Source organism: Pan paniscus, chromosome 4, assembly GCF_029289425.2.
Source record: "Pan paniscus chromosome 4, NHGRI_mPanPan1-v2.0_pri, whole genome shotgun sequence".
Taxonomy (NCBI): Eukaryota; Metazoa; Chordata; class Mammalia; order Primates; family Hominidae; genus Pan; species Pan paniscus.
The window spans coordinates 135949353-135967747 of record NC_073253.2 but is presented as its reverse complement, the minus strand read 5'-3'; the positions used below and the strand labels follow the sequence as shown (position 1 = coordinate 135967747).

The 18395-nt window shown below is 44.6% G+C and overlaps 2 protein-coding genes across 9 annotated transcripts; both read right to left on the bottom strand.

Moving 5' to 3' along the window:
- Positions 1-3242: 3242 nt before the first annotated feature.
- ZMAT2 (zinc finger matrin-type 2) lies at positions 3243-9541 on the bottom strand. The gene is made up of 6 exons (XM_003829175.6): positions 9424-9541; positions 8990-9083; positions 7774-7897; positions 5913-5986; positions 5333-5478; positions 3243-4294 (listed from the first exon to the last, which is right to left on the bottom strand). Exons 1-6 carry the CDS (start codon positions 9439-9441, stop codon positions 4151-4153), a joined length of 600 nt encoding a protein of 199 aa, XP_003829223.1. The 5' UTR covers positions 9442-9541; the 3' UTR covers positions 3243-4150.
- Positions 7869-18280, bottom strand: LOC100969951 (histidine--tRNA ligase, mitochondrial). 8 transcript variants are annotated; one of them, XR_010112226.1, is made up of 14 exons: positions 16234-16408; positions 15845-15964; positions 15619-15714; positions 14255-14380; positions 14043-14150; positions 13687-13785; positions 13274-13367; positions 12823-12950; positions 12487-12729; positions 12208-12324; positions 11815-11961; positions 11063-11400; positions 8990-9083; positions 7869-7897 (listed from the first exon to the last, which is right to left on the bottom strand). XR_010112226.1 is itself a non-coding variant. In XM_008954546.3 (14 exons), the coding sequence occupies exons 1-14, from the start codon at positions 18254-18256 to the stop codon at positions 11341-11343; spliced, it is 1539 nt and encodes a 512-aa protein (XP_008952794.1). In that variant the 5' UTR covers positions 18257-18280; the 3' UTR covers positions 10597-11340. The 8 variants fall into 8 exon arrangements, 7 of the variants coding, with proteins under 7 accessions (XP_008952794.1, XP_063460704.1, XP_008952795.1 ...); XM_008954546.3 differs by lacking the exons at positions 7869-7897; positions 8990-9083 and adding an exon at positions 18149-18280 and having other exon boundaries at positions 10597-11400; positions 16234-16308; positions 16391-16408; XM_063604634.1 differs by lacking the exons at positions 7869-7897; positions 8990-9083 and adding an exon at positions 18149-18280 and having other exon boundaries at positions 10597-11961; positions 16234-16308; positions 16391-16408.
- Positions 18281-18395: the final 115 nt, after the last annotated feature.

Sequence of the window (18395 nt, the reverse complement as noted above, 5' to 3'; positions counted from 1 at the left end):
ATATTTTTTAGTAGAGAAGAGGTTTCACCAAGTTGGCCAGGCTGGTCGCGAACTCCTGACCTCAAGTGATCCGCTGCCCTCAGTCTCTCAAGGGGCGGGGATTACAGGTGTGAGCCACCGAGCCGGGCCTTTTTTCTTTCTTATTTTCTGTAGACAGGATCTTGCTATGCTGCTCAGTTGACCTGGAACTGCCCTCAAGAGATCCTTCCGCCTTGGCCACCCAAAGTGCTAGGATTACCCGTGTAAGCCTCCATGCCTGGCCTAAAAATTACTTCCATTTTTAATACTGCGGGAACATCTATTCCTTTTATGTATACTGTAAACAGCTATCCTTTCTTCCCTAAATTCCTACTTTTCTCCAATTAACCACTGTTTATATTTCAATGTGTATCCTTCCAGTCCTTTTCCTCAATCTGTATATTTAACTGTACACAAAACGTAATTTTTCTTGGCTTGCTGGGAATCCGGTTGTTGGATATTGTTTACCTAACAGCATGTCTTGGAGATCCTTCTGATCACTGCGTATAAATCTAATTCACTTGTATTGTAACAGCTGCATTATATTCAAGTATAAATGTACTAGTTTTAAGTTTCACTAAGATAAAGCTGCAGTAATACACATCTTGGTACATATATGTACACATACACAAGTATGTTGTTAGAATATATGCTGGATTAAAGAATCTGCACACATATTTGGAGAAAGTTATGGGGGAAATGCAAGAGGCCTTGAGGGTGCCTGAAGCCACAGGATCATCTTTAATAATAAGGATCATCTTTTGTTCCCCAGGTACTCTGAAGGGCAATTCCACCAGAATGTACATTCCATGACATCTGGGACTTTGATGCATTGCCCCAGACGATAATACCAGTACCTACAGCATGTTCACCTAAGCACTGGTCAAGTGGATATTACTCAACCAGAATGCAAACATTTCTATTGGTTTTAGTAAGACCTGAAAGAGGCTGGGCGCAGTGGCTCACGCCTGTAATCCCAGCAGTTTGGGAGGCTGAGGCGGGCGGATCATGAGGTCAGGAGATCAAGACCATCCTGGCTAACATGTGAAACCCCCTCTCTACTAAAAATACAAAAAAAAAAAAAAAAAAATAGCTGGGCGTGGTGGCGGGCGCCTGTAATCCCAGCTACTCGGGAGGCTGAGGCAGCAGAATGGCATGAACCAGGAAGGTGGAGCTTGCAGTGAGCCGAGATAGCGCCACTGCACTTCAGCCTGGGCAACAGAGCGACTGTCTCAAAAAAGACCTGAAAGCAGCTTCTCTTTGAGATTTCTGAGTTATCTGGGATTGCTGTGGGCTCTTGAATTTCCATTCCATTTACTTTTCCAAGATGCCACCCTGAGCACCTCCAGACACTCCATGACTTAGGTCCCTTTGAGACTCAAACCACTTAACCGGTCCCAAGAGTTTAAAGATTCTTAAATTCAGAATTGCTTTTTAGATGCAACCAGAGGTAAGATCCCACTGTACCAAAAAGGGAAAGACATTGTTTGAAGCTAAATTGAACTAGATGGTTTCCTGAAGAATGAGGCCAGGGGTGGTGGCTCATGCCTGTAATCCTAGCACTTGGGGAGGCCGAGACGGGCTATCACTTGAGGTCAGGAGTTCAAGACCAGCTGGCCAACACGGTGAAACGCCATCTCTTCTAAAAATACAAAAAAATTAGCTGGGGATAGTGGCGGCCACCTGCAATCCCAGCTATTCAGGACGCTGAGGCAGGAGAATCACTTGAACCCGGGAGGTGGAGGTTGCAGTGAGCTGAGATCGTGCCACCGTACTCTAACCTGAGTGACAGTGACACTCTCAAAAAAAAAAAAAAAACTGAACCATGGAACTCACAAACCTCCAGCCTGCCTTGAAAGGGGTAACAAAATACCTAGTCAACAAGAAGACGGTCACCCAAGGGACCTGAAGTGCACATAATCCTGCCAAGGAAAGCACGCACCAATCTGCCCCCAGTTGCCCAGTACTTACTGTATCTAAAACTGAGCCAGACCTTCAGCCCATAGGTGAAGATACATTCAGTGTTCCCAGTGGCAAGATTCAGCATCAGAAATTAATTAGACAAAGGGCATGTCTTACAGTAAGGGAATTTTGTACAAAAGTCCAAAGGGAGGTGTATGGTGCTTTGTGGTTCAGATAATACAGAAAGTTGAGGAGCTTGATGGGGCAGAGAATGAAAACCAGCTACATGGTGGCAGCCTTGTTAACCCAAACAGATTCATTTACAGGTCCATTTTTTCAGGGTATAGAACCAGCAAGTTACAGGTTTCATCTGCTTGAAGTTAATGTGACTGTAGTTCTTCGTGTATGTATGACTACTTTTTTCTTCTGCATCCCCTTGACTTGGCATAGTACTTGATCCAGTGGATATCAAAGTTTTGTGAGTTTCTGTTTTGAGTTTGCCAGTCTGTGCCATCTAATTCTCAAATCAGACCAAGGTAGGGAAGACAGCTAGCTTCTTCTTAGTGGTTTTCAATGTGGGTAGGGAGGGATTTTGCCTTTCTCAGGGGCATAGACATTTTTAGTTGTCACAATTGTGGAAGAGGGTGCTACTGGCATCTAGCAGGTAGAGGCCAGGGATGAAGTTAATCCTAAATCAAAATCAAAATAATAAACATCCTACAATGCCAGCATTGGTTTCTACAACAAATGATAATCTGGCCCAAAATCTCAACAGTGCCAAAATTAAGTAATCCTGTGTCTAGCAGACAGTAAGAAAAACACTAAGGGCCGGGTGCAGTGGCTCACGCCTGTAATCCCAGCACTTTGGGAGGCCGAGGCAGGTGGATCACCTGAGGTCAGGAGTTTGAGACCAGCCTAGCCAACATGGTGAAACCCCATCTCTACTAAAAATACAATATTAGCCACTTGAAGCCAGGAGGCGGAGGTTGCAGTGAGCCAAGATTATGCCACTGCACTCCAGACTGGGCGATAGAGCAAGACTGTCTCAAAAAAAAGAAAAAAGAAAAACATTATGTTCAATCCTGAGCTCTGCTGTTCCAAAAACAAAAGATCAAAGGAGTCTGAAATGATAGGAATCGTTTTGGTTCAGACTTCTCTGGACATAGATCCCTTATCAGAAGAAAACATAACTCATGCTAAAAAAAACCTAGGCAAAAATAAGATTTAAAATGGAAGAATAAAATCCTCTATATGGAAATCCTCAGCATGAGAAGGAAAAACAAATATTCACAGGCAAGATTATGGAATGTTCTCACCAAATGTAAAGCAGGCCCAGTCAATGCCATTTATTATACATGTCAAACAGCTTCTAAGACCAAAGGGCTCCCATAATAAGGTTTTGGGGATTTTTTGTTTTGTTTTTCATTTTCTTTTTTGCATCAGACAGGTTCTTCCAAAAGCCTGCTCACAAGGAAGACAAAAACATAAATCTTCAGGAAAATGAAACAAGAGAAGCTGAAACAATCTACACCTGAATGTTAAAAAACTCATCAGACACAAACCACACCAAACACTCATCCCATTTAATTTCCTGTTACATGCTCTGAGGAAGCCAAGAACATCAGGCCCCAGGGCAGCAATGCTCTAGGATTCCAGCTCGGACCCCCTCTATATGACAGATTCATGCACACACATCCACACACCATAGAACCAGGCAGAAATACACATGCATGCACAGGTGGCTAGAGAACCATAGGGCGGGATGGGAAAAAGGGCTGATCAAGGATATGCAATCAACTGGAAACTGGGACCTAGAGAATGCTTCTGTTGCAGGATGAACATGAGTTAAAATTAAAACAAAGGCAGAACACAGGATTAAGGTGGGATGTTCAGACAAGAGGTGGGATAGATGAAGAGATAAAGATGCAGGGGGAATTTTGGGAAAGCAGCCTCAGAAGGGGAGGTTTTTCTTTATTGGGAACTCAGGTGGGCAGGGGTCCTGTGACTCCAGTGATATACTGAGGCAGAAGCAATATGCCACAGCATTACCTCTGCAATCTGTGCCCTCTCCCAAAGTAGAGGGAAACCATGAGCCCCCACCCTCTATCCTTCCCCATTGACACTCTTAAGAACTTTCCCATTACCCAAAAAGAAATGACCCCCCACTACACACACACACACGCAAAGTTAGGTCCAGCATAGGCCAAAGTCAGGCCAAGCATAGAAAGCCTCAGTAACTCTTCTTGGTGGAACCAAAGCCAGAGAAGCCCATCACAGCTGCCATCTCATCGTCCTCCTCAAATGTCAAGTCCTCCTCAGCCCTCCTTTTCTTCTCCTTCTGTTTCTCTTTCTTGTATGCTTTGGCCTTTTCCTCCTGGAGGGAAAAATCACTCAGAATCAGTTTAGACTCCTCAGCCAAATGTTGTTTGTAACAACAACTAACATTCTGGGGCATGCAGTACATGCCAGAAATTGCTCTGAGTACTTCATGTATATTAAGATCTCTAATATGGGGATACTGAGGCACAAAGAGGTTATATAACTTGCCCAAGATTCACAGCCAGTAAGTGGAAGAAACAGAATTTTGACCCAGTCAGCCTGATTTCATGGGTCTCTTTAGGACTAGGTACATTTAGTTAATTCCTCTTGCAGTTTAAAAAAAAAAAAAAATTATGGGGGAGGCTATGCATGTTGTGGGGGACAGTGGGTATATGGGAAATCTTTATAACTCCCTCTCAATTTTGTTGCAAACCTAAACTCCTCTAAAAAAAGTTTAGTCTTTTAAAAAAATTAAATCAAAGAATACAGATGAGACAGTCCTCAACTTATGATGCTGACAAGATTTTTCAATTTTACAATGGTGAAAAACTGACATGCATTTGAAACTGTACTTCAAGTATCCATACAACCATTGTTTTTCACATTCAGTACAGTATTCAATAAATTAATGAGATGAATACTTTATTATAGAATAGGCTTTGTGTTAGATAATTTGGGTGAATTGTAGGCTAATGTGTTCTGAGCACATTAAGGTAGGCTAGGCTAAACTACAGTAGGTTAGGTGTATTATGCATTTTTGACTTATGATATTTTTAACTTGATGATAGGTTTATCAGTAGGTAACTCCATCAGAAGTTGAGAAATATCTGTATGACCAAAAAAAAAAAATTACAAAAAAAATTACAAAAAAAAAAAAGGCCCAGAGAGTCTAGGAGAAAAAAGTAGTTTCAGAGCCATTTCCTTCAGATCATGAGAATCCTAAACAAAGGCAACAAATGTTTCCGCTAATATACAGAACTCAGGAGATACAACTCTGGGGGTGGGAGTAGGAGTGGGATGAGGACAGGGTCTCCCATGATTCATAACATAAAACTCAAATCTGGGGGAGAGGGGAAGGATAGGAGACCCTTACCTCTTCTCTGAGCTCCTTCATCCTTTCCTCAAAATCATAATCCTTCTGCTTCTCTTCCATCTTCTTCTTGTTGACCTCAAAACGTTTCTTCACCTGATCCAGGGTGGAACGTTCCACACGCATAGACATGCCCAGGTTTCTCTGATCTGGATAGGGTCAACAGTGAAGAAGGCAAGTTCATTACAACATCCTCAGCCCCTCAAAAATTATTTTCCTGACTTCTCTGACATCTCATAAAACACACAGCAAAAATAATTATGGCTGAAAGAAACTCCCTTGGCCAGCTGGGTCCAGGAGCAGCACATGGTTTGGGTGCTGTTGAAAGCCTCATGGCCTCCAGAATAAGGCCTCTTACCTCACGGCCTCCAGAAATATTACATAATGAAGTAAAAGACGGCCTGTGCTGAAACAACTGGAGAGTTCTAATAGGGGCATCAAAAAAGAGCCCAGTAGAAACTACCCTTCTTACTCCAGCCATCTTTTGAAGAGTAAAAAGAAGAAAAAAAAAGCTACCCTTCCATTCCACCCCACCTCCAAAACCCAATTCCAGCCCTAGTCACAAGCTACCTCCAAGCCTTACGTTTCTTTCCATTAATGTGATCCAGAAAGTTGATGGAGTCCTTCACCACACAGTCACAGACATTGCAGTAATATCTAACAGGAAGAAACAGCACCTGAGTCAAATATGGTTTTAAGGATCTTATCATTTTCAACCAAGAAACTCAAATTTTTAGGTAAACTTCTTTTTAGAAGTGTTAAGCCTTCATTTCTATAAAGCCTTAGCTTTCGAGAGAGTATAGCAGTCATCTTCCAAGACAGCCCCAGGATGAGCCCCACCCTCTTGGTATTCCTACTCTGTGTAGTCTCTTCCCAATTTGTACCAGAGTTGGTCTGTTTGGCCAATAGAATATGTCAAAAGTAGTATCTTCCAAAATTAGGTTATTTTAAAAACAATGCCTTCTGTCTTTGTTTGGGTTACTTGCTCTGGGGAAGCCAGTTGCTTTATTGTGAGCAGTCTTATAGAAAGGTCTATGGGGTGGCCGGGCATAGTGGCTCACGCCTGTAATCCCAGCACTTTGGGAGGCCGAGGCGGGCGGATCACCTGAGGTCGGGAGTTCGAGACTAGCCTGACCAACACGGAGAAACCCCGTCTCTACTAAAAATACAAAAAAATCAGGTGGTGCATGCCTGTAATCCCAGCTACTTGGGAGGCTGAGGCAGGAGAATCGCTTGAACCCAGGAGGCGAGGCTGTGGTGAGCCGAGATCATACCATTGCACTCCATCCTGGGCAAGAAGAGTGAAACTCTGTCTCAGAAAAAAAAAAAAAAAGAAAGAAAAAAGAAAAAGAAAAAAGAAAGGTCTATGGGGCAAAGAACTTAGGCTTCCAAACCACAGGCATGTGAGAGAGCTTGGAAGCAGATCTTCCAGCCCCACTTAAGATTCATATGAATGCAGACCTACCTTGCCAACTCCTTGATTACAGCTTCATGAAGACCCTGAGCCAGAACCACCTAGGTAAGCCACTCCCAGATTCCTTACCCAAAGAAACTGTGAATGGTGTAGTTTATGCTGCTAAGCTTTAGGTTAATTTGTTAATTTACATAACAATAGATAACTAATACAGACAGGAATGGACAACAGTGGGTTTACTAAGCAGCTCAGAGAAGTGTCACTCATTGCTATCTGTGTTGCTCTCCTGCCAGAAAACCTAACTGGACAGAGAAGCAGTGGGGGGCAAAAGGGTGACAAGCTCTTGTGGGACCCTTCTTCCTATAGGTTATAGTCTTGGAAGAAGGTGTACAATCAGGCATCCATAACAACTACAGCCTTTGCAGCTAGTCTGGAACCTCAAACCCCTCTTCTTAACCATTAACAACTCCTAGGCTCTATTCTAGCTCCACCTAATTTCTCTCCTAGAAATCTCCTCAGTAGTCCTTTCCTTCATTTCTTCCTCTGACAGATCAAATAATCCCTTTTAAAATATTAATAGTAAATCAGAATTGATAACAAGTACAATGGCAATAAAAAATTTAAAAACTATATTGAGTAGTAGCTGTAGTGCTCATAGTATGATTTTTGTTTGTTTTGGTTTTTTTAATTGAGACAGGGTCTCACTGTGTTACCCAGGCTGGTCTTGAATTCCTGGGCTCAAGCAATCCTCCTGCCTTGGCCTCCCAAAGTGCTGGGAATACAGGCGTGAGCCACCGTGCCCAGCCAATGCTAATAACATGAAGAAACCCACTGAGTGACCACTCCTAGAGACACTATCATGTCAACTTGAGACCTTGGGAGACACAGAAAAACAAATATAAAGATAGAATTACAGGCAAGAAGGACGTAATCCTGGGGCCAAGGACCTTCCTCAACACTTCCTAAAACCAAAATAGGTGGCTTATTAGATGCATTCTTGCCTGCAGAGGAAAAATGATAAGCAACTCACCCTCCCATCTCAGATTGAGGGGTTGTCTTGGTAATGACAATTGTCTTCCCAAGCTTGGATTCCAAGTCCACCTTGTAGTCCCTATGCCGTAAAAGCTCTCGCTTGACAGGCTGCACTGGTTTTCCTGAAACATAATGGGGAAGGAAGTCCCTTCAATATTATAGTTCCTCAACCAGAAAGGAAAAAAAATGCATGAAATCCAAAATTCAGGTCTACTCATTTCAAAATCATTCCTGAAAGGACACAACAGACACTTAAAGTAGCAGCTGGGGAGAATCTCAACACAGGAAAAAATCATAAGCAATCCTCAACTCTACAGCTTTTCTCCACTTTAAAGCCAGCAAATCTAAAAACAGTATGTTTTATATTCATTGATTAACTGAATTGTGGGGGAGAATTTCTGAAGAATTACTAGAAGCAACTTTTTCAAAACAGGAGCAAGGACATTCAAGAATGCTTTCAGGCAGATACCCTAGGCATAACGGAAAGGAACCTTCTGAGAGCTGGGCAAATTTATAAAAGGGGACCAACATCTAGGAAATGCCTGTTACATGTCAAGCACTATTTATTTTACATGTTACATAAAAAATGAAAGAGTTAGTGAGTGCAAGGTGGCCTGGAGGTAAAGGGAAAGAAGAATGTACACGTTTGAAACAGATGACAAAATAAAACATTTCTTTATGCAATCTCTTAAACAGGAGAGAAGCACCAACTCCCTGATGTACAAGGCACAGAGAAACAGCACTGCTAAGCTCTAGCTGAAACAATCACAGATCCTGCAAAGTTCCCCGGCTTTTCTCAGACTATATGGGAGGATCTTGATTGGGCCAGGAATGTTCTCTCCCTTAAGAAATTTCAAGGGAAAGAGGGGGGTCACTGATAGCGGTAATGCACAGCAGCAAAATACTCTATTTAACTTCTCTGTCACTACTAAGGATGCCGTTATCTTCTCTGTACTTCAGGAAAGCATTAAACGAGCCAAGCAAAGGGTGGGCAAGGAAGCAGAGTGAAATAGAGCTGAAGAGCATCTCAAAACTACTTACTTCATCCCACCTCCTCGCTCTCATTTTGTAAATGCAGAAACCTAGGCCCAGGGAAGCAGCACTCTGCCAGAGCTCACACCGCGTGGGAAGGCAGCGCACTTCAACTCCCACCCGCTCTCCATCATCGCATCGCCTCTGTGATACCCTTAGCCCTTGATGTAGTTAGCACCCACCATCTTTCTTTTCTCTCTCTTCCGTGAGCCTCTTCTCGGCGAGTTTCTCATATTCATCTTTGTCCCACTTTCGGCGAAAGTCCAAGTTTTTTGTCTGTGGGGGGGAAAAAGCGTCAAGATCCGTCGCCGTGTCTGGACCCCTAGAGAAGCAGGGAACCGCGCCCTCGCGGTCCAGGTGTCTACAGGACGTTTTGAAAGCGAAGCCTCTTTGGACTGTACGAGAAGGCTGAGGTAGCCTCAAGACCCCAACCCGAGAAACCTCCGCGATTCTACTGACCCTCTGCCAAGGCCTATTACTGGGGAGTTCTTGAACCTGAACCCTGGGATCTCGAGGAGATATCGGGAACCCAGTCGGGTGCAGGAGTTTGTCTCTATTCAGGTCTGAAAAACCATTCCCCACCCCGCAAAACCTCCTCCTCAGACACAACACCTACCCCGCTGCCTGACGCCATCTTCACAGTGAAGTGAATGGCGAGCTGAAAAACGCCGTAAAAAGCGGCTTGGAGCCGTAAGGCAAGCTAGCCCTCCAATAAGCTTGGAGTCTTGTGTTCTAAACGAGCTAAGGACTGGAGGGTTTCTAAAACAGGCTTGTTGGCCCCGCCTCTGCTCCAAGGAGACAGCGCAGGCGCAAGAGGAGTATGAAGCAACACGGAAGTAAGGGCGCCTGCAATTGTTTTTTGCCTTGGATTTCAAAACAAGCATTAAAGGGTCAAGATTTAGTTCAACTATTTTACAAACAAGGAAACTGAGGTTCGCAAAACAGTGGTCTCTGATCTAGTCTAGCAACTTTGCGTCCACTGCCAAGAATTTCTAAACCCTTTTTAAGGCCGAAGCGCCATTAGGGGGTCTAGATGCCTCTCATTCACCTGCATGCACTAGGGATATGACCCTAAACTACACTGAAACGTTTGCAACAGAGGCACCCTTCCCGACGCACATATAAAAAGCATGTTTTGCACTTGGGCTCTTTTCCTTGAAGCAATGCTACCACCCTTTGGTTCACTCATTTTTCCATCATCTGGGGAACTTTATAGTAGAACATAATTTAATCAGCATAATTGGATTTGGAAAGGCCAGTCATCAACAACACTCTAGAGTGAAGCACTGTGGCATACCGGCTCACTATATGTTGATTTTTAGCAACAAAACTACCTCTTGGCCGGGCGCAGTGGCTCATGCCTGTAATCCCAGCACTTTGGGAGGCTGAGGTGGGTGGATTATGAGGTCAGGAGTTTGAGACCAGCCTGGCCAAGATGGTGAAACCCTGTCTCTACTAAAAATACAAAAATTAGCCGGCTACTCGGGAGGCTGAAGCAGGAGAATCTCTTGAACCTGAGAGGCGGAGGTTGCAGTGAGCCGAGATCACGCCACTGCACTCTAGCCTGGGTGACAGAGCAAGACTCCGTCTAAAAACAAACAAACAAAAAAACTACCTCTTGAGGAGACGGGGAAAGAGGGAAAAACTGTGGCTGCTCATCACTGAATACAGAAGCATCATCCCAGGGAGGTTACTTCTACCTCACAGAATTCTCCAATGTACACTCAAGCATTTTCTATGGTCTATGCAAACAAAGCCCTTGATAACAATAACAAATTACCCAAACTACTACACTTAATATTTTATTTAACATGTTATCCAACCACTTCTAAAACAGCCTCCATGGCACGGCATGCAATAGAGCAGTGATTCTGGCACAGGAAATGGTCTCCAAAATCTCAGATCTCTACCTTGTCAAGTCATCTATTAAGTTCAATGTTCAAGATTATCAAGCATACAGCCCCACTCTTCTACTGTAAGCAATGGATGGGCTAGAGAGATGTCAAATCAACATGGGTACTGCCATGCCCTTAGGATAGCATCTGTCCTCAAAGCTGAAAGCAGCCATTGCCCCTCTTTGCTGTCTTCCAAAAACTCCCCAGACAGGCCAATGGCTGATTGTGGACAAATTCACCAGAATCTGGTTCCGTAGCTACAGTAGAAGGCTAAGTATCTGGTTTCTGATCTCAATGGTTCAGAATCCTGAGCCTGAGGTGACTCTCCCAGAGCCTTGCTCACAGCAACAATCTCAGTACCTCTTGACAACATTCCGTGGCACTTCAAATTTGCCTCTGCAGCTAGAGCATCTCTTTCACATACCAGCCATCTGCACCCATGCAGAATAGCTGCTCACACTAGCCCAGGAGTCCTCAGGGTCTTCTACAGTTCTGCACCCAGGAAGAATGGAGGAGGCAGAAGGTACTTGTCACCCTTCCTGGCTAGTTGTTGTGAAGTCCATCACTTAATTCCAGAGGAATTCAGTTCTAGAGGAAACCTTTTCTACAAAGAGCAGCAGATGGGAATCAGGCAAGGATCAAGACTCAGACAGTCGCTTCTGAATTTCAGCCACAAAATTTTCCCGTTTAATGGCCACCTGAAACATAAGAGAATCCTCATGTGATAAACTAGAAAGTGATACTAACTCCTTAGCCACTGTTTTTCCAGATTTGTTTTACTCTGCATCTTCTCCCATTACTTATACAACCAGAAAGGAGTAGTGTGGGTTGACCTGAAGAATGTATACCCTCAAGATGAAAGGGATTCAAACACCGGATCTATGTCTATTATGTTGATTAGTCTCAAAATACCCATTCGGATTTCATTTGTCTTTCTTCTGGCCACCCAGTCAATACTCACAGGCAGCAATGGTCATCTTGAGTGAGTGTTTGTTCATCTCTACCACTATTAACCATGAAGATAATTTCTCAGCCAGAAGATGCATATTTCTTACAGAATCTGGGAAAGGCAGAAACACTTCGTCCCTTCTATTTCTGCTGCCGCCACTCACCTCCTCTCTGCTGGCCACTGAACGGATCTTGATGACCCCTTCTTTCAGTTCTTGCTCACCAATAATGACCACCAGTGGAATGCCCGTGCTCTCACAATAGTGCAGCTGGGTTAATAGTTTGGGGTTGTTCTTGTATAGCATCTCTGCCTGAAAAGGATCAAGACAGAGTAAGGGACTTAGAAGTGAACACAGCAACAAACCTCAGGAATATGGATATCCAAGAAAGCCAGAGATAAGTGGCTAGTCCGCCCACCCTAAAAAGCCAATCTAGTAGCCAGTAGTAGCTAGCAGACTAAAAAGGTTTTGAGTTCCACCCTAGACATAAGATAGATATAGCCCTGGGTCCTAAATTCCACACATACCCAGATGGCTCAGATATCAGCTCCACCATACCTTGATTCCAGAATCCCAAAGCTCTGCAATAAGCTTTAACCGTTCTTGGAGAAAGTTCTTCTGTGGTGTGGCCACAAACACTTGAGTCTCTGTAGTCCGCACCTTCTCACCTTTGGTCTAATAAGAGAGAAGAAAGTAAAACTAATAAAAACCTCCTTTCCACCAGCAATTCCAAAAATCAAGACAAAAAGAATCATCAGAAAACCACTCCAACTACACCTCCAGAAACAGGAGGGTTTTTAGGTCTCCAGCCCCACCTCACACCTATCTAGGACCTACCTTCATCCTCTGCTCCACAATGTAGAAGATTCGCTCAACCCCAATGCTGAGTCCCACACATGGCACCTTGTGGCCCTTGGGGTCAAACATGCCCACCAGCCCATCATAGCGCCCACCAGCAGCCACACTGCCCACATTCAGGGGCTCCTCCCCAGCCTGAGTTGGGGTCTGCAGCAGCACTGCTTCATAGATCACTCCTGTATAGTAGTCTAGGCCCCGAGCCAGGCTGAGGTCAAAGGAGATCTGTGGGGACAAGATTACAGTCAGTCCCAAACTAGACTCGGGACCCTGAGAGCCCTAGAGCTCAGCAGGAGGTCCATTTGCAATTCAGCTTACCTTATCAGCAATTCCAAATAAAGTCAGGTATTCAAATAGCAGCTTTAGGTCTCCCAGGCCCTCCAGGGCCTGCTTGTTCTGGGATAGTCTGGGATCCTGAAACATTTGCTCTACTAGGGATACCCCACCTGGAGAGAAATAAAGTCTCTGCTGTTCACTCACATGTGTTTCATTCAAAATTATCCCTGATGTGCTCTAGCTAGTCTTCCTCATTTTCTTTAAAAAAAAAAAAAAAAAGATCCCAGTCTCACATGACAAGACCCTCCTCCTTTGCCTCTAGCTTTGCCATCTGAAGACACAAAGTCGTTACAATAAGTAAAAGAGAAATTAAATTCAGGACAGGCCCTGGAGCTTAGCATATCTACAGAAAAGAGTTGTTTCAGAGGTAGAATTTGAGCACATGTCACCTTCAGCCTGGTTCTATCACAGCTCTGAAAACCCTGGTTCTTACCATGACACTGGACATAGTCCCCAATTCGATCAGCCACCTCAGGAGCCAGGCCTTTCTTCACCACCATCTCATGTCTCACATCTTTCCAAGCCATCTGCATAAACACCCAAACATTAGCCCAGCCCCAAGATCTTTCTTTCTCAAACTGAAAAAGGACAACTCAACTTCCATTCAGTATATACATCACAAGTAGCTAACTGTATACTCAGCAAAGTCAGAGACAGCTTAAGAAATCCAGTCACAATCCCCACTGTATAGCATGACTCAGATCTTCCTTCAGAGTATGCCTCCTTACCTTCCACCCCAAAATAGCCCACTTCCAGCCACAATCTCCTTATTTTTCACTACTGGTATGGATTTGAGGGCAGGGCAGAAGCTAGATAGGGTCTACTGAAGTATGTCTTCTTTGTTACCTTGTCTAGTTTATCTATGGAGGAGCAGATGGCACGGAACTTGCTTTCAGGAACACCACAGACAGCAAACATCCCATCCACAATCCGCCGGTCATTTACCTGAGAACTCAATGTCAGTGACCCAAGTGCTTGTCAATGCCCTTCCACTCAAAACAATGGCAGTACCTACTTTCCTGACACACAAAAAGGATGGAAATTTCACAGGAAGAGTACAGACATATAGGAAATACAACAGCTTTACTAGGAAAGTCCTACAGTTGCAGGCTTAAGGGTTGGAGTCACCCAAGTTTGGGACTTGCATAAACAGTATTAGGCCAAATCCAGACTTCTCCCACAGTTCTCAGCCCTGGCCTCACCTTAATGAGAAAGTCTCCCAACTGCAATCCACTTAGGATTTCACACATGATCTTCAAACACTCTGCATCGGGGATCATAGGGTCAAACTGACCAGCAATGTCAAAATCCTACAGCAAAGAAAAAGATGGGAAAAAACATCCATTATCCAGCCAGTTTCAAGGCTGTGGCCCCTAGAACTATCAAACTGTGCTGCTCCCATCAGGCCACTTACACACTGGCAGAACTCCCTATAACGGCCTTGGACTATGGTTGGGCTCTCTCGCCGCCACACCTTTCCAACATGATAACGTTTCATCTTCTTCACCTTATTCATGGCCAGATAACGAGCAAAGGGAACCTCACATAAATGGGTTAAGGAAGAGGGATACTGCATCCAAAGATTAGGCCCGGTATACAGACATTAGGGAGGACTGGGCCTATATCAACTGGATCTCATCCACTAGGGTAAGAACAAGGACCTTCCCTTTTTTCCACTATCCCCAAGGCCTAGCAGTGCTTGGAATTCAATATATATTGAATAGTGTCAAATGAAGGAATCTCACCTAGCAAAACTAAAAGTTCAGCAGAAAGCAAGGCAAGTAGAGATAGAAGTGACCCAAGAACTAACTTCAGGTCTTTTTGCCCATTCAGATCAATTCCGAACCATCTCAAAATAGTCAAGCTTCAGAACTTGGATTTGCCTAACAACTTCTAAGCTACTGGTTCTGAAAGTGCAGGGAAAGGACTACATGCATCTTAATTACCCACGATGCTTGTTTAAAATGCAGACTGTAGGCCAGATGCAGTGGCTCACACCCGTAACCCCAGCACTTTAGGAGGCCAAGATGGGAGGATCACTTGAAACGATGAGTTTACGACCAGCCTGGGCAACAAAGACACCCATCTCCACAAAAAAAAATTTTTTTTTTGAGACAGAGTTTTGCTCTTGTCACCCAGGCTGGAGTGCAATGGCGCAATCTCGGCTCACTGCAACCTCTGCCTCCTGGGTTCAAGTGATTCTCCTGCCTCAGCCTCCCTAGTAGCTGGGATTACAGGCGCCTGCCACCACGGCCAGCTAACTTTTTAGGTCAAAAGAGATCTGTGGAGACAAGGTGACAGTCAGTCCCAAACTAGACTCAGAACCTGAGAGCCCCAGAGCTCAGCAGGAGCTGAGTAGAGATGGGGTTTCACTATATTGGCCAGGCTGGTCTTGAACTCCTGACCTCAGGTGATCCACCTGCCTCAGCCTCCCAAAGGGCTCGGATTACAGGCGTGAGCCACGTGTCTGGCCAAAAAAAAAAAAAGTTTTTAATACAAATTATTGAGCCCCATTCCAGCTACAGAATTAGCTAAGAATCTCTGGGACTGCAGCCAAATGTCTGTGCTTCTGCAAGCTCCCCCAAAGGATTATGATACACACTAGAGTTAAATGACAGGGCTCCAGGCCAGGCTCCCGTAGCAGAACTGCCTTCTGGGAGAAACTAGAAGTATAGGCAATGGACCTCTAAGATCCCAAAGTCACGTTCTCCACTTTTGTCAGAGAAAGCCCTCTGGATTTGGAAAGAGACAGGTCAGGCTCCAGTACTCAAAGGATACAGTAAGGTCATAGCGGAGGGACAACAGCTCTCCACCTTGATCCTTCAGATCATACATGAGCCCAGAGTCCTCTCCATACTTCTCAGTCAGGGTTTCCTATAGGGGTCAAACAGAATGAGCCACAGTTGAAAGCATGACTCCAAAACACAGATGAGAAGCCCTTTGGGACACTGAACGCCATTGAAGAAGTGAGTGAGGTTGCACGTACTCTTTCTTCTCCCCTTACCTTCAGCTCAAATGCTGGGGTGTCCATCCCCTTTGCTCCATGACGTTTAAAGCAGCTGATAACCAAATCAAGAATTTTCTCCCTCACAACCATATGCTGAGGACTAAGATCCCTGGTACCCTGGAAACCAAAAGCAGCCATAGTGAAAACAAAAACAAAAAATAAGTCCATTTCAGACAAGGAGTTAAACTACACTTATTATGTAATCTTAGGTCTGGAGCTGAAATCTACTGAGTTCAAATGACTCTGAGCCGCACCTAGTATCTCAAGAATAGTATATATTTTTAAAATTTACTGTAAAGGACATTAAAAGGGGTCAGAGAGACATGCAAGGCAGAGGTCAGTCCTCCAAGGCACTCTAATGGGATAGGGTAGGCAAAAAGTATTACCTTTGGGGTCTTGATAATAAAATTTGGTTTCTCTTGATGTGCTTTCAGTTGGGATGTTAACACTGCCTCTGCAACCTGGCAGAAGAATGAATGTGAGATGTGGCTTCTCTGGACACTGGCCAGACCTGTGGCATCTCTGACCCTGTTGACCACCAACCTGCAAAGACTCTTCACCCTGAGCAACAGGAAGCCAAAGCACCATTTCATCTATCCCAATCTCAGTCCCACCCCAAAGAATCCATGTTGTATTTACAATTACACGTGTAATATATACGAGGTCAGGTCTTCACCACACAAGCTTCCTCACTGTATATGGATTTTTTTTTTTTTTTTTTTTTTGAGACAGAGTCTCGGTCTGTTGCCCAGGCTGGAGTACAGTGGCACAATCTCGGCTCACTGCAATCTCTGCCTCCTGGTTCAAGCAATTCTCCTGCCTTAGCCTCCCGAGTAGCTGGGACTACAGGCGCGCCACCACCACGCCCAGCTAATTTTTGTATTTTTAGTAGAGATGGGGTTTCACCATGTTGGCCAGGCTGCTCTTGAACTCCTGACCTCGTGATCCAACCGCCTCAGCCTCCCAAAGTGCTGGGATTACAGACATGAGCCACCGAGCTCAGCCGCATTTTTAATATTCTCAAATACTTTAAGAATCTGAGAATAATGAAGGCACTGAACAACCCACCACTACCAACACCAGCCATTCAGGGGTAGGGATTATGGTGATCTTCTCCAGGTCACCGTTCCTACTGAAAGAGCAAAAATAATTTTTTTTTTTTTTTTTTCAGATAGAGTCTTACTCTGTCGCCCAGGCTGGAGTGCAGTGGCACGATCTCAGCTCCTGCAACCTCCGCCTCCCGGGTTCAAGCGATTCTCCTTTCTCTGCCTCCTGAGTAGCTGGGATTACAGGCACATGCCACCACGCCCGGCTAATTTTTGTATTTTTAGTAGATACGGGGTTTCGCCATATAGGTCAGGCTGGTCTCAAACTCCTGACCTCAGGTGATCCACCCCCCTTGGCCTCCCAAAGTGATGGGATTACAGGCATGAGCCACTGTGCCCGGACAAAAAAATAATAATTTTTAATAAGGTAGCACTGGTTATCAGGTTTAGAGAGAGGAAAACTGTAACTTGAAGACAAGGGAACCAGCTCAAGGACACAGAACAAGCCTGTGGAATGATAAGATATGGATTTCTTGAATGAACTAAAAAACTCAGACTGGTAAGATGCTGTGATTGAATATCAATAAAAGATCTGTGCCCTATTGTTCACGATAGCACAAAGCATCTGCTAAGAGAGCATTAGAATCTTTCCGAAGTAAGGCAAAACTTAATCAGTGACATTACCAGCACGCTGTATGCCCTTCCAAAAATAGAGGATGTGGTGGTTCCATACTATGGCGATTATCTGCCCTAAGAGAAGTCCAAGTTCAAGTCCACAATCCCTTATCTGCAATTCCAAAATCCAAAACTCTCTGACATCTGAAAATGTTTTTGAGATTCATTTTGAGGTAAATTCTAAGATGAACTCAGTCTACTTCTGATCTTTAGTCATCTCATTTACTAGGAATATTCATATATTTCGCTTAAAAATGTTACTGTTTGAGTCCAAGAGTTTCAGGAAAAAGTGTGGATATGAATTAAAATACTCCCTTACTACATATCCGTGTATAAGTCATTCATTTAATCTTGCAGCCTCCGTTTCCTCAACTGCAGAATGGAAATCAAAACTCCAACCTCTCAAGATTGCTCCAAGGATTAAATGACCAGGCATCCAAATCGCTTAGTTCAGTGTCAGTACATAGTGGGCACTCGATAAAAACCGATTGTAACACTACTGGAATACAGGCCGCGAGGCTATGCTTTCAGATCTGGAGACCCTGCTGGGACAGACCAGAGATAATTCTGTCTCGCTCACCTGGCTTTGGCAACGGACCGCCCCGGTGCACGAAGCGCAGGGAGGTCGCAGGAGCTGGGTGAGCAGCGAAGCCCAGGCCCTCCTGGGAAGAAGTCCGAGCAGGGGCATCGCGCGGCAGGACGCCGGCTTTCCGGGACAGGAACAAAAGGCCTGGGAAGGAGGCGGGTCAGACACCAGGAAGGGTGGAGGGCACTGCAAAGGTGGAACCCGCGCACCAGGGAAAACTCGGGCGTTTGCGCACCTCACT

Excerpts from the sequence above, each read along its gene's own strand:
- ZMAT2 (XM_003829175.6), bottom strand. Across the intron at positions 5,987-7,773 it reads CCTCAATCTGAGATGGGAGG|ATATTACTGCAATGTCTGTG; the intron begins GTGAGTTGCTTA and ends TCTTCCTGTTAG. Across the intron at positions 4,295-5,332 it reads TGAAGGAGCTCAGAGAAGAG|GAGGAAAAGGCCAAAGCATA; the intron begins GTAAGGGTCTCC and ends TTTTCCCTCCAG.
- LOC100969951 (XM_063604634.1), bottom strand. The coding sequence starts at position 18,256 with ATGCCCCTGCTCGGACTTCTTCCCAGGAGGGCCTGGGCTTCGCTGCTC. Across the intron at positions 14,381-15,618 it reads CCCTCCGCTATGACCTTACT|GTTCCCTTTGCTCGTTATCT; the intron begins GTATCCTTTGAG and ends CATTTATGTGAG. Across the intron at positions 12,951-13,273 it reads GGACTATGTCCAGTGTCATG|GTGGGGTATCCCTAGTAGAG; the intron begins GTAAGAACCAGG and ends ATTTCTCTCCAG.